The sequence below is a fragment of the Crotalus tigris genome, unplaced genomic scaffold (genome assembly GCF_016545835.1).
Source record: "Crotalus tigris isolate CLP2741 ecotype Arizona unplaced genomic scaffold, ASM1654583v1 scf7180000018055.714482, whole genome shotgun sequence".
Classification (NCBI taxonomy): Eukaryota; Metazoa; Chordata; class Lepidosauria; order Squamata; family Viperidae; genus Crotalus; species Crotalus tigris.
Genome location: NW_024096798.1, coordinates 340,529 through 355,833, shown reverse-complemented (window position 1 = coordinate 355,833; position 15,305 = coordinate 340,529). Strand labels below are relative to the sequence as shown.

At 46.0% G+C, this 15,305-nt stretch overlaps 1 protein-coding gene across 3 annotated transcripts in view; it reads left to right on the top strand.

Moving 5' to 3' along the window:
• Window positions 1–15,305, top strand: part of DVL3 (dishevelled segment polarity protein 3) — a 74,229-nt gene that overhangs the window by 31,594 nt on the left and 27,330 nt on the right. For all 3 annotated transcript variants that reach the window (XM_039347209.1, XM_039347208.1, XM_039347210.1), the window contains exons 3-6: window positions 7,149–7,270; window positions 11,007–11,113; window positions 12,892–13,027; window positions 14,758–14,851. In XM_039347209.1, coding sequence (XP_039203143.1) covers window positions 7,149–7,270; window positions 11,007–11,113; window positions 12,892–13,027; window positions 14,758–14,851 — 459 coding nt within the window. The remainder of the gene's footprint in view (window positions 1–7,148; window positions 7,271–11,006; window positions 11,114–12,891; window positions 13,028–14,757; window positions 14,852–15,305) is intronic.

The following is a 15,305-nucleotide window of genomic DNA, read 5'->3' as shown; positions in this document are numbered from 1 at the left end:
TTGGAGTATTCACAGCTTCTGGAGGCAGGCTGTTCCACTGGTTAATTATTCTAACTGTCAGGAAGTTTCTCCTTAGTTCTAGGTTGCTTCTCTCCTTGATCAGTTTCCATCCATTGCTTCTTGTCCTGCGTTCAGGCACTTTGGAGAATAGCTTGACCCCCTCTTCTTTGTGGCAGCCCCTGAGATATTGGAATGCTGCTATCATGTCCCCCCTCGTCCTTCTCTTCATTAGACTGGACATACCCAATTCCAGCCCCGTGCTCAAGCAGGAGACCCTGTGCCATTTCAGACAGGTGGCTGTCCAGTCTCTTCTTAAAAACCTCCAGTGATGAAGCCCCTACAATTTCTGAAGCCAAAGCCGTCCCACTAGTTAATTGTCCTTACTGTTAGGAAATTTCTAGGTTGCTTCTCTCTTTGATCCGTTTCCAACCGTTGTTTCTTGTCCTGGCTTCAGGTGCTTTGGAGAATAAGTTGACCCCCTCTTCTTTGTGGCAGTCTCTCAGATATTGGAAGGCTGCTATCATGTCCCCTCCCCCCAGTCCTTCTTTTTTCTAGACTGGCCATACCCGACCATTCTTCAAATGTTTTCGTCTCCATGCCTTTAATCATCTTAGTTGCTCTTCTCTGAACTTTTTTTTCAAAGTCTCAACATCTTTTTTTTTTTTTTTTTTTGCAATGTGGTATCCAAAACTGGATCCCAGGTGTGGCCTTACTAAGGATTTATAAAGCGATTCCAATACTTCACGTGATTTTGATTCTATGCCTCTGTTTATACAAGCAAGGATTGTGTTAGCTTTTTTTGGCTGCTGCTACACACGGCTGGCTCACGTTTAAGTGATCGTCCACTAGGACTCCAAGGTCCCTCTCACAGTTACTGTTTTTGAACCAGGTTTCGCCTAATCCAGGGGTAGGCAACCTTGGCTCTTTTGTGACTCGTAGACTTCAACTCCCAGAATTCCTGAGCCAGCCACGCTGAGGGGAAAGGGAGAGGCTTCCAAGCTGAGCCATGCTGGCTCAGGAATTCTGGGAGTTGAAGTTCACGAGTCATAAAAGAGCCAAGGTTGCCTACCCCTGGCCTAATCTGTACTTATACCTTTGATATTTTTCTTCTGCCTAAATTTAACATCCAAGTTGCAATGGCCTGTCTTCACACTTACGACCGTCACAACCACCCCCCACGGTCATGTCTTTACAATTTGGACCCTTGGCCACCGGCTCACATTTACCACAGGTTGGCAGCATCCTGCAGTCACGTCATCAGGATTTGTGACATTCCCAGCTGGTTTCCGAAATAAAAAAACATCAATTGAGGAAGCTGGGTTTGCTTAATGACCGTGCAATTTGCTTAACGGCCGTGATAAAAATGGTCATAAAATCAGATTTGGTCACACCGATGACTCGCGTCACAACGGCACCCAACGTGTGTGGGGGCTATTCCAGTCTCCGTTGTGGTTGTAAGGTGACCGTTCATTTAGTGACCGTTTGAAGTTCCCTCCCTGGAAAAAAGCGACTTAACGACCGTTTTTCATCTTTACGACCATTACGGCATCCCTGTGGTCACGTGATCAAAATTCAGAGGCTTGGCAACTGGCATGTACTTAACGGCGGTTGCAGTGTCGCGAGGGTCATGTGATTCCCCTTTTGTGACCTGAAACAAGTCAATGGGGGAAGCCAGATTCACTTAACCACCGTGTGACTAATTAAAAAAAAGTGCAGTGATTCACCCAAGAATGTCTCACTTAGCAACCGAAATTTTGGGGTCCGTTGGGGTGGTACGCCGCAATCTGCCTGTACTTTTTCTTGTTGCCCTTGCAGCTTTACAGTCTTAAGGCCCTTAGCTCAGACGTGTCAAACACAAGGCCCCCGCGGGGGCCGGATGCAGCCCGCGAAGTGGTTTCATGTGGCCCGCGAAGCCATCCTGGAAACAGTGAGGGAACGGCCCCCACTGCCTTGGCCCTGGCCCAGGCCGGCCGAGAGCCAATGTACAATTTTGTGGTGGCCATCTATGCTGAAACGCATTCAGTCTTAGCTCCACAAGGCCGCCTGGAAACAGCGAGGGACCGGCCCCTGCCGCGTCGGCCCTGCCCTCTGGGTGATATGCTGGGGAGGTGTCCCCCTTTGTGAGGAATGAAGAAATGGACCATGCCTTGGCGCTTGCCCCGGTCCCACCCCCTTCTGCCAGAGACCCTCAGATCTGTCCCACTCCTGCCCAGGCCCCCACAGGCACCCTTGATGCGAACGATGTAGAGCTGGCCACACCCACCCAGTAGGCCACACTCACTCCATCCATGCCCACCCATTAGGCTGCACCCCCCAGCCCCCCCCAAAGGCAACTGCAGTGCTGATGCGGCCCTCAAATGAAATTGAGTTTGACACCCCTGTGGTAATAGGGTTTCCTGCCTGAGCAGGGGGTTGGACTAGATGACCTCCAAGCTCTTTCCCAGCTCTGTTCCGATTGAACTGAATATTCCCAAGCCTTTAGCATACTATTAAAATGCAGCTGGTTAGAATTTGTGAAGCTGAATGCAACACACTGTTAGAAGTAAAGTCTTCATCCTGGTTCATCCAAGCCGGGAATAAGTAAGCAAACATGGTGACTGCTTTGGGAAGAAGGTTACAGTTTATTGCAGAAAGATGGTTCCTCAGGAAAGTGCAGAGGAGAGAGAAGGGCTGAGCACATGGGGCAGTAGGCTTTTATACCCCCTCTAGCCATTTGTTTGGAATAGTTTCCTGTTCCTGTGGCATGAACCTTGAGGCTGTTTCTGGGTGTTTGTCTAGGCCTTGATATCTGTGGTTTAATCCTATTATCGTATCCTGCTTCTCAGGTGATGGGGCTAATGACTCCTAGAGTTTGGGGGGGGGGTATGCAGATCTTCTCCTTTGTCTTCTTGATTGCTCTGGCTCCAACTTTCTGATGGTTTTACATCTGCATTTGTATGGGGGCTAAAGTCTTGCTTGGGGCAGAGAGATAGATTTGGGGCCAGGTTTGGTTTTAAAAAGTCCTTTTGAGGGAAAAAAAAACATTTTTCTGACCTTTTTAATATTTCTTTCTCTGGGCTAACTTCCCTCAACACACATCGTCCATTATGGCCAGCAGATGCTTCTCAGGCACCGGACAAACAGAAAAAGAGCTGGACTGAACAGCTTGTAAAACAGCAGGGAAAATAAACAATTTGCAAAAGAGAGACAACGATGTAGAGCTGGCCGTGCCCACCCAGTAGGCCACACCCACTCCATCCATGCCCAGCCAGTAGGCCGCCCCCCCCCCGGTCGCCCCCCCCCGCGCCCCCTAGGGCAACCGGAATGCTGATGCAGCCCTCAATGAAATTGAGTTTGACCCCCTGCCTTAGATCCTCCCCTCCTCTCCAACTCCTCTTTCCTTCCACCATGAATCATTGAGTAGTGATGATTCAGCAGTTGTACAAAGCCTTTGGCATGGGGGGGGGAAGGTTGCGAGAGAACCTGGGAGAATAGGAAGTCCCTGAGACACAGCTGGAGGCCGTTCAACTTTCTGTAGTTCAGTGTTTCTCAACCTTGACCATTTTAAGGCCTGTGGACTTCAACTCCCAGAATTCCACAGCCAGCATTGCTGGCTGTGGAATTCTGGGAGTTGAAGTCCAGAGGCCTTAAAATGGTCAAGGTTGAGAAACACTGCGTGTAGTTAAACCAGTGGTTTTCAACCTGTGGGTCGGGACCCCAGTTGGGGTCGAATGACCATTTCACGGGGGTCACCAAACAACGCAGTCCGCCATTTTTTCCCCCCTTTTCCTTAGCTGTGCTCCTCCCTTTTATTCTATTGGCTTTTGAAAGCCAATAGAATAGACTCTCTTGAATAGAGTCTAATTCTGTTGGCTTTCAAAAGCCAATAGGAATTGTCCGGGCTGGCTCTGCCCTGCTAAGCCCACCAAAAGTCCCATTCTGCAAATGGTGCTGCACCAGTTGAGTAGTCCTCGACTTACGACTGGTTGAGTAGTCCTCGACTTACGACCGGTTGGGGGGGGGGTCACAGCATTAAAAAGGTTGAGAACCACTGAGTTAAACCCTGCTCGCCCTGTGAATGTTTTTCTTTTTTTGTTGGCTGACTTTTTTTTTTTTTTTTTTTTACAAAAGCACAGTGAAGGGTTTTGATTGTCCGCTGCAGTGAGAGGAAAGCCAGCTTTTAAGGCCCTGCAAATCAAGAAGCAGTGTACTAAAAACGCGGAAAAAAAAATTGTGGAAACTTGAAAGGGAGGCAAAAGCCTCTTTGGGGTGAAACGTCTTAATTGCAACGCGGCAGTGGGAAAAGACATAAGAGGCTGAGAAGCCCTGGGAGAATTAAATCCACCCTGCTTGGTATTTGGTAATGGGGGCTGTGTGTATCCTTGCAGATGTTCCATGGCCAGGCTAGGTAACGTCATCAGTGTTAGAAGGGGGGGGGGAGGAGGAGGAAGAGGAGAAGGAGGAGACTGTGGGGTCCTTGGTGGTCTCTGAGCTTGGTTGTTTTCTTGCGTACATTTTTTTTTTAATTGAAAATTTTTAAGTTTTACAAAAAAATTCTCTTCCCCAAACCCTCCTAACCCTCCCCTACCCTCCCCTGACCTTCCCAGGGCTGAATACAGGCTTAATTAAAAAAATTTTTTAAAAAATCTTAAGACACATATAAACCATAAACAAAACTAAATACATTAATTAAACAAATTATAAAATAGTTAACAACAATATATATAAAAAAAATACAAGAAGAAAGAAAAAAGAAACAGAAAAAGAAAAAATCAAATAAAAAAAGAAAAATAAAAAAATTAAAAAAAATGTCTTTAAATTATCTTAAATTTTAAATATAAATTATTCAAAAACTAAGTAGTATTTTTTTATATCCAACTTATATTGTATGAAATCTATCCATTTTTTTCCATACCAGGAAATACTTCTCTTGCGATTGATCTTTCAAGAAAGCCGAAATCTTTTGCCATTTCCGCCAAATAAGAAACTTTAAGAAACCACTCTTGCAAAGTAGGCAAAGATTCCTTCTTCCAGCATTGCCCTACTAACAACCTGGCGGCTGTGATTAAATTTAACATCAATATAATCTCTTTACTGTCACAATCAGAAACAATACCTAACAAAAACAATTGTGGGGTAAAGTTTATCTTTCTTCTGAAAATTCTTTGAATATTCCACCATAATCTCTTGCGTACATTTCATTACCCAACTACATAACATCATCAGTGTTGGCAAACAAGCTCGGAGAACACCAAGGACCCCACCCTTTTTTATTTCTCAGACTCACCTCCCATCTCTTTGTTCAGCAGCTTAAACCAGCAGACAGGCAATCCTTTTGCACCTTTCTCCTCACAGCAACAAGCCTGTGAAATAGCTGGGCTGAGTTAGAGAAGGACCAAGTAGTGTAGAGGAGAGGAGAACAGAATCTGAATCAGAATCAGAGTTGGAAGGGACCTTGGAGGTCATCTAGTCCAGTGTTTCTCAACCTTGACAATGTTAAGGCATGTGGACTTCAGCTCCCAGAATTTTGCTTTGACAACATATGGAGATGCAACCATTTTCCTTCTTATGTTTTACTCTTAGAATTACAGTTAGAATTACATCAGTGTTTCTCAACCTTGACAATTTTAAGGCATGTGGACTTCAACTCCCAGAATTCCACAGCCAGCAATGCTGGCTGTGGAATTCTGGGAGTTGAAGTCCACATGCCTTAAAATTGTCAAGGTTGAGAAACACTGCTCTAGTCCAACCCCCTGCTCAGACATCTTTGTTTGCATTTGTACATAATGGGAATTATTATTCTGATGGAGAAAATTTCACCATGGTCTTCAAAACTGCTCATGTTTAACTTAATGACTGTGAGTGATTCACTTAATGACCAGAGGGGAACTGACGTCGTAAGTCTGGCACAGTCACACGTGGTTTCATTTGACTGCGGTGCTTAGCAATAACATTGCCAGTCCAAGTGCAGTGGTTAAGTAGAGCTTCCTGCAAATCACATATACACCTTCAATGGAAAACCTATTTACAGAATTATTTTTCTGGTTAATAGTAATAATAATAAAGTTGGAAGGGACCTTGGAGGTCATCTAGTCCAACCCCCTGCTCAGACAGGAAACCCTATACCATTTCGGACAAATGGCTGTCCAGCTTCTTCTTAAAAACTTCCAGAGTTGGAGCATCCACCGCTTCTGGAGGCAGGTTGTTCCACTGGTTAACTGTTCTCCCTGTCGGGAAATTCCTCCTTAGTTCTAAGTCAGTGATGGCGAACCTTTTAGAGACCGAGTGCCCAAACTGCAACCCCAAAACCCACTTACTTATCGCTGGGGGCCAGGTGGGCGTGGCCTACTGGAGGGGCATGGGTGTGGTCATGGCAGACTGGGTGGGTGTGGCCAAGGTGGGCGTGGTCACCTCGATGTTGCTCATGGGGAGGGACGCCTCTGGGGGCCGGGCAGGGTTGGGGGAGATCCAGGGGGTCTCTGGCAGGTGGGGCAGTGGGCAGGAGGCTCGTCCTGCGGGGTGAGGCAAGGCGAGGCAGGGCGGGGGTGCCATTGTTGTATCCAGCAGGTGCGGACTTCAACTCAGAGAATTTCCCAGCCAGTTTGTGTGAAGTCCCAGAATTCCCACACCATCATCATACTGTCCACACATCTTCAAAGTTGCCCATGTTGATAAACAAGGCATTAGACCAGCGGTTCTCAACCTGTGGGTCGGGACCCCATTTGGGGTCGAACGACCATTTCACGGGGGTCGCCAAACAACGCAGTCCGCCATTTTTCCCCCCCTTTTCCTTAGCTGTGCTACTTCCTTTTATTCTATTGGCTTTTGAAAGCCAATAGAATAGACTCTCTTGAATAGAGTCTAATTCTATTGGCTTTCAAAAGCCAATAGGAATTGTCCAGGCTGTCTCTGCCCTGCTGAGCCCGGCAAAAGTCCCATTCTGCAAACGGTGCTGCACCAGTTGAGTAGTCCTCGACTTACGACCGGTTGAGTAGTCTTCGACTTACGACCGGTTGGGGGTCGCGACATTAAAAAGGTTGAGAACCACTGCATTAGAACTAAGGATTGCTTTGATATTTTGCAGGAACCTTGCCTGTTCTTCCCTTCCCAATGGAACATTTTCTCCTCTCTCCCAGCCGGCTTATCTTCTCTGACCTTTCTTTTTCCAGCTGGTGTCTGCTGAGGGATCCCATTCGGACGCCGGGTCCATCTGTGCCGAGAGTCAGCCGGAATTGCCATCCTCCCTAGAGCGAACTGGCGGCATCGGAGATTCCAGGCCTCCCTCATTTCAGTAAGTGAGGTCGCCATGCGAGGCTTTGGGTTGAGCAGCAAGTTAAGACAGTCCTCGACTTACGACAGCAATTGAGCACCCAAATTTCTGTTGCTCAGTGAGACAGTCGTTCAGCGATTTTGGCCCCATTTTACCACCTTTTTTTTTGCCACCGTTGTTAAATGAATAACTTCGGTTGTTAAGTTAGTAAAACGGTTGTTAAGTGAATCTGGCTCCCCCCCGTGGGCTTTGCTTGTCAGAAGGTCGCCAAAGGGGATCACGTGACCCAGGGGGACGCTGCAACCGTCGTAAGTACGAGTCCGTGACCAAGCGTCTGAATTTTGATAGCCTGACCGTGGGGATGCTGCGACGGTCGTAAGTGTGAAAAATGGCCGTAAGTCGCTTTTTTCAGTGCCGTTGTTAATGTCAAACAGTCACTAAATGAACGGTTGTATGTCAAGGAGTACTGTATTATGTTTTAGATCCTTAACACTTTGAGCCTGGAATTATTGGATGTTTTTGCAATATAAGCAGCAGGGACAGTTCCTTAGGTTTGGTGGCATAAAATAAAATAAACTTTGTTGTCATTTTTTTTTATTATTATTGTGAGTGCACTGGCACACATTAAAAATGAAAATCTGTTGCCTGCTCTCAAAAGTGTACACATACACTACACGCATATAAACACGCTATGTACAACACAATGTATATACTTATACCCTGCCGCATCAATACATATACATTGATCTGTATGGATTCGTTACCAACCCAAAAGGCTTTCCTTTGTGGGGACCAAACCTGACACCAGATTTTAAATATACTGATGTTAATTTGTGCTTTGTGTTGGAAAGCTTGCAGCTCAGAGCTAACTGACAAGCTTTGGGTGGTTAGGAAAAAGCATCAATAACTTAGGCCTTTTATCCTTGAGTTCTAACGTCAACCAGATTATTACGAAATCTGGAACAAATTGTATAATTGATTGGGGAAAAATAGATGGAAAAACTCTCTGATTCAGCAAGACACATTGATCAAGAAAGATACTGATCAAAGGAAAAATATTAAAATATTAAAGTGAAAATTAAGAATATACATGACGGGATCTACCAGAGAGAATAGTTAAGAAAAAAAGAAACATCTGTTTGAACATGTGGATTGTGAATTATAGAAATCAATTGTTAACGAATTTTCTTTACAAATTTAAACCAAGCAAACACACTGTTAACCAACTATTATGTGATTTATGTTTTAAAAAACAATAAAGCTCATATATATATATATATATATATATATATATATATATATATATATATATATATATATATATATAGGTCTTTGGTGTTCGGGTTTTCTCCCGCGTAAATTGGAAGTGTCTTGGCGACGTTTCGATGCCAATTTGAGCAATTTGCTGCTCAAAGCACGAAGCTGAAAACACCAGCCTGAAGATGACGAATGGGACTTCGTCGAAACGTCGCCAAGACACTTCCAATTTTACGCGGGAGAAAACCCGAACAACCAAAGACCTACATACAAATACCCGCGAAAACCTCAGAAAACATATATATGTATATAAAAAAATAACTTAGGCCTTTTATTAAAAAGGCTCTCTGGCGCAGAAATGGAAGGTACTCTTGCTTAAAGATCTGTAAGTCACTTTTTTCAGTGCCCTTGTAACTTGAAACGGTCACTAAACAAGTGGTTGTAAGTCCAGGACTACCTGTAAGGCCGTCCTGGACTTACAACCACTTGTTTAGTGACCCGTTTCAAGTTGTTTTTCATGCTTAACAACCATTGCAGCATCCCTGTGGTCACGTGATCCGAATTCAGAGGCTTGGCAACTGGCTGACGGTTGCAATGTCCCAGGATCATGTGATCACCTTTTGCGGCCTTCTGAGCAGCAGTGTCAAGGGGGAAACCAGATTCACTTCATAACCATGTTACTGATTTAAGAACTGCAGTGATTCATTTAACCAATGTCAATGAGCGAAATTCACTCAACAGATTTCTCGCTTAGCAACAAAAATTTTGGGCTCAGTTCTGGTCGTACGTTGAGGACTATCTGTACAGTAAATCCTTTGGGGAAAGTCCGTCATCCGTGTCTGTCTTCTGTGATCCAGTGCACTTAGACCAGGGATAGGCAACCTTGGCTCTTTTATGACTCGTGGACTTCAACTCCCAGAATTCCTGAGCCAGCATGACTTGGAAACCTCTCCCTTTCCCCTCAGCATGGCTGGCTCAGGGATTCTGGGAGTTGAAGTCCACGAGTCATAAAAGAGCCCAGGTTGCCTACCCCTGGTATAGGCTCTCCTGCTTGAGCAGGGGGCTGGACTAGAAGACCTCCAAGGTCCCTTCCAGGCTAGGATTCTATGAATTTAGGTCATTTATAGGGGAAAACGTGAGTCCCAGAGAAACACAGTTCAGGCTGAGCAAGAGTCTAGTCCAGGGGCAGGCCACCTTCGCTCTTTTATGACTTGTGGACTTCAACTCCCAGAATTCCTGAGCCAGCATGACTTGGAAACCTCTCCCTTTCCCCTCAGCATGGCTGGCTCAGGAATTCTGGGAGTTGAAGTCCACGAGTCATAAAAGAGCCCACTCCACCTGTGCAATGCCCTTTTCCTCTTACAGGATGTTCATAAGCACAGATGGTCCTTGATGTATTGAATGACCCAAGGAAAAACATATAGCATATATAGATAGTCCTCGACTTACGACCACAATTGAGCCCAAAATTTCTGTTGCCAAGCGAGATGGCTATTCAGTGAATCTTGTCCTGTCCGTGGGGAAGCCAGATTCACTTAACAAACATGTTACTAGTTTAACAACTGCAGTGATTTGCTTACCAACGGAGGCAGAAAAAGGTCCTTAAAATGGGGGGGAAACTCACGTAATAACTGTCTCACTTAGCAGCAGAAATTTTTGGGCTCAGTTGGATTGTAAGTTGAGAACTAGGTATTTCGATCTGTTTAACATGAGAGTGAGGAAGACAGAAGTGTGGTTCCCTGCTGTGCCACCTGAACGGGGGTGTGATCCAGAGAGACAACTTTGCTGTGTGGTTGAGTTGGTCACCGGGACTTCAGGATGGCAACTTGCATAGAACAGAGCCTCCCAATTGTTGGGGTGTGCTACCGTATTTCCCTGAAACTAAGACCAAGTCTTATATTAATTTTTGCTCCAAAAGACGCATTAGGGCAGCGGTTCTCAACCTGTGGGTTGGGACCCCATTTGGGGTCGAACGACCATTTCACGGGGGTCTCCAAACAACGCAGTCCGCCATTTTCCCCCCCCCCTTTTCCTTAGCTGTGCTCCTCCCTTTTATTCTATTGGCTTTTGAAAGCCAATAGAATAGACTCTCTTGAATAGAGTCTAATTCTATTGGCTTTCAAAAGCCAATAGGAATTGTCCAGGCTGTCTCTGCCCTGCTGAGCCCGCCAAAAGTCCCATTCTGCAAACGGTGCTGCACCAGTTGAGTAGTCCTCGACTTAATGACCGGTTGAGTAGTACAACCGGTTGGGGGTCGCGGCATTAAAAAGGTTGAGAACCACTGCATTAGGGCTTATTTTCCGGTTAGGTCTTATTTTCGGGGAAATACGGTACTAAATGCGTCCGTCTGGCTGACGATCTTAACTGGGGCTTATTTTTGGGGTGGGGCTTATATTACGAGCATCCTGGAAAAAAAAAACATGTTAAGTCTTATTTTCCGATTGGGTCTTAGTTTCAGGGAAATACGGTACCACCTGAAATATATGTTTTTGCCTTGCAGCCCAAATAGTGGGGGAAGCCGAGAGAACCTGGATAATGAGACAGAGACCGACTCCGTGGTGTCGGTCCAGAGGGAACGGCCACGCAGGAAGGAGGGTCCTGAGCACGGTGAGGATTTCCCACTTCCCCCTTTGAAATCAAACCCGTGGCTGTGTTCGCACAACAGGTTTCCTTGCGCTAAGTCCTAATTTACTCAGTTCGTCCCCTGAGGCTGGATTCCCCCCCCCCAAACTGATAAGCTAAAATGCAATTAGTGAGTTTGGGAACTGGGTGAATTTAGCCTTTGAGTTGTTGTTGTTTTTTGTTACCGTTTTATATTCTGTATTTCATACTGATATATTGTCTGTGTTTTAGCCATTTATTTGATTTTTGTTGCCGTCGTCGTTATATGTTACCCAGGGTTGCGTTCTTTGATTTGGACGGCCTTGTCAATCCAATAAATATTAGAATAGAAGTAGAAATGGAATATGTTTTCAGACCGGCTGAAAAGAGATGGGCCTTTTCCTGTGTTTACAGGGCAGCCATGCAGGGTCAGGAAAATGCGCGCTTGAGTTCAGCAGGCAGTGCCAGGTGACATGTGGTGACTTTGGGCCACGCACACCCTCTGAGCTTCATCTACTCATGGGGTGCTTATTTTGGAATTAAAATAGAGAGGGCTCCCCCATCCTCAACTGGCCACATGCAGGGGTCTAGGACTGGGTTGGGGAACCTTGGGTCTTTTATGACTTGTGGACTTCAACTCCCAGAATTCCTGACATGGCTGGCTCAGGAATTCTGGGAGTTGAAGTCCACAAGTCATAAAAAAGCCAAGGTTCCCCATCCCTGGTTTAAGACAGGGTCTTCAAACTTGTTGGCCCTTTTATGACTTGTGGATTTCAACTCCCAGAATTCCTCAGCCAGGCACGCCTGGCTGAGGAATTCTGGAAGTTGAAGTCCACAAGTCATAAAAGGGCCAAGTTTGAAGACCCCCGATCTAGGACAATTTGCTGTATCTGACTCACACCAACCGTCTCGCCCTGGCCAACTCATCCCGCCCGACTTGTTTTGGGACAATTCAACATGGGCCTTGTGTTGCTTCAGGTTTGCACCTTCTCACATTAGTAGTCTTTGAGGCTGGGGTGAGCTACAATTCTACATGTCCCTCTCTGGAGTTATCCCATATTGAATCGTCCCCTGGCTGAGTTGGCCCTGGCTGTGGTGAGTCAGATAACAGTGAGACCGGCTGGAGTGAGTCAGCCGGTGTCCCATTCCGCCATGCAAGTGCCTTGCGCTCCCGTGAGAGAAGGTGGAGTAGAAAGAGTGAATAAGCAAAGCAGGCTGATGCATTTAGACCAGTGGTTCTCAACCTATGGGTCGGGACCCCATTTGGGGTCGAACGACCATTTTACAGGGGTCGCCAAACAACGCAGTCTGCCATTTTTCCCCCTTTTCCTTAGCTGTGCTACTCCCTTTTATTCTATTGCAGTGTTTCTCAACCTTGACAATTTTAAGGCATGTGGACTTCAACTCCCAGAATTCCACAGCCAGCATTGCTGGCTGTGGAATTCTGGGAGTTGAAGTCCACATGCCTTAAAATTGTCAAGGTTGAGAAACACTGTTCTATTGGCTTTTGAAAGCCAATAGAATAGACTCTCTTGAATAGAGTCTAATTCTATTGGCTTTCAAAAGCCAATAGGAATTGTCCATGCTGTCTCTGCCCTGCTGAGCCCGCCAAAAGTCCCCTTCTGCAAACGGTGCTGCACCAGTTGAATAGTCCTCGACTTACGACCGGTTGAGTAGTCCTCGACTTACGACCGGTTGGGGTCGCGGCCTTAAAAAGGTTGAGAACCACTTTTGTAGACGGTACTTTTTCACAAAGAAAGAGACTCAATCCCTGCTTTCTCCAGCCCCCAGGGTGAACGGCATGACCAAGGGGGACCGGCGGCGGGAACTCGGGGGTTATGAAAGCTCCTCCACCCTGATGAGTAGTGAACTGGAGACCACCAGCTTCTTCGATTCTGATGAGGATGATTCCACCAGCAGGTGAGGAGCGAGTTAGAAGGTGAAATAACTCTCATAAAGGATGCTTTAAGTCTCTTTTTCTTTCCGTTATTAAGTGACGTGTTGATGGAGGATCTTTTCTAATAAGGGTGTCAACGCTGCAAATATTGCATATTCTTGCTTTTGACAATATGCAGAATTGTCTGGTAAGTATGGGTTAATAAAGAGCAGAAGGGGCGTTGGGGGTAAAGCCCCCCCCCAAAGAAAGAGGAAGAAAACATTTGACCTTCACACTAATTGGATAGTGTGAGATATGACGGCTAATTTAGGGAGGGAACATGCTGATAACTTAACTGCTCAGAGGAAGAGATCTTAAATCCTAGCATCCCTCCGTTGTGCCTGTGCAGACATTTTGTAACAATAAAAGACTTTTAGGAAAATAAATGCCTGGAAGTTCTTTGGAATGCTTCATTAGCCGGAACCACTTCAAAGGGTTGGGATTGCATGCTACATTAAACTGATTTATCAAATAGGTTCCAGATAGCCAGGTTTACTTGACATGCTAAAGCAGGGGTCCCCAACCCCTGGTCTGTGGACTGGTACCGGTCCGCAGCATGCCAGAAAGCGGTCTGCATAAACAAGCAACCAAGCAGGATGCAGAAAGCACAGAGAACCACACACAGGAAAACCTCTCTCCACGTAACTGGTCCCTGGTGCCCAAAAGGTTGGGGACCTCTGTGCTAAAACACAGGTAGTCTAGTCCTTGACTTACAACCATTCGTTTAGTGACTGTTCGAAGTTACAACGGCACTGAAAACAGTGACTTACGACCGTTTTTCAGACTTATGACTATTGCAGCATTCCCCGTGGGCATGTGATCCAAATTGGGACGCTTGGCAACTGGCCCATATTTACGACGGCGTCTTGCTTTTGCTGATGGTACAAGTAGTCCTAGACCAGGGGTAGGCAACTTTGGCTCTTTTATGACTCGTGGACTTCAACTCCCAGAATTCCTGAGCCAGCATAGGGGAACTATGGCCCCTTCATGACTCATGGACTTCAACTCCCAGAATTCCTGAGCCAGCATGGGGGAACTATGGCCCCTTCATGACTTCTGGACTTCAACTCCCAGAATCCCTGAGCCAGCATGGGGGAACTATGGCCCCGTCATGACTCATGGACTTCAACTCCCAGAATTCCTCAGCCAGCATGGGGGAACTATGGCCCCTTCATGACTCATGGACTTCAACTCCCAGAATTCCTGAGGCAGCCTGGCTCAGCTTGGAAACCTCTTCCTTTCCCCTCAGCATGGCTGGCTCAGGAATTCTGGGAGTTGAAGTCCACGAGTCATAAAAGAGCCAAGATTCCCCACCCTTGACCCATACAGAATAGTCATGGAGAGGGATATGAATGTGATTTCCTGGTCCCTATGAAGTTTTTGAAGTTTAGCTGGAATTTTTATATGCCTCTCAAGAGTTGCAAGGTTTGATTTGGGCAGCCACGTTAAAATCTTTAAATAAATGAGAAAATTCCATTTGACAATAAACGTTTCTATTTCTGCCTTGCTTTCGCTGATGGCAGACCTGGCCATTTTATTTTGTAATGGAATCAAGGACAGTATCTGAGATGACCCTGTTTTCTAAAGGGGGTGGCACCGAATGACTCCAGTAAGCTTTCATCCAGGAACCCCAACGTGATGTCCTTCTTTGCCCTTTGTTAACTGCTTCCTGGTGAACGAGCTTCTGATTCTTCCTCTGCTCTTTGTCTTGTAGGCTCAGCAGCTCTACGGAACAAAGCAGCGCCTCGCGCCTTATGAGAAGACATAAACGCCGTCGGCGGAAACAGAAAGTAGCCCGAATTGAGAGGGTAATTGAAGCTGGACTTGGGGGTTGGAGACGGGACATTGTCACAGAGGGGTAGAATCAAGATCACGCGAAGCGTTAGTACCCCTTTATAAGGCCTTGGTAAGACCACAATTGGGACATCACATCCAATTTTTGTCGCCATGATGTAAAAAAGATGTTGAGACTCTAGAACAGGGGTCTTCAAACTTGGCCCTTTTATGACTTGTGGACTTCAACTCCCAGGAGGCTAAAACATAGGAAGAACGGTTGCAGGAATTGGGTATGTCTAGTTTAATGAAGAGAAGGACTAAGGGTGACATGATAGCAGCCTTCCAATATCTCAGGCGTTCCCCCAAAGAAGAGGGAGTCAAGCTATTGTCCAAAGCACCTGAAGACAGGAGAAGCAATGGATGGAAACTAGTCAAGGAGAGAACCAATCTAGAAAGGAGAAATTTCCCAATAGTTAGAACAATTAA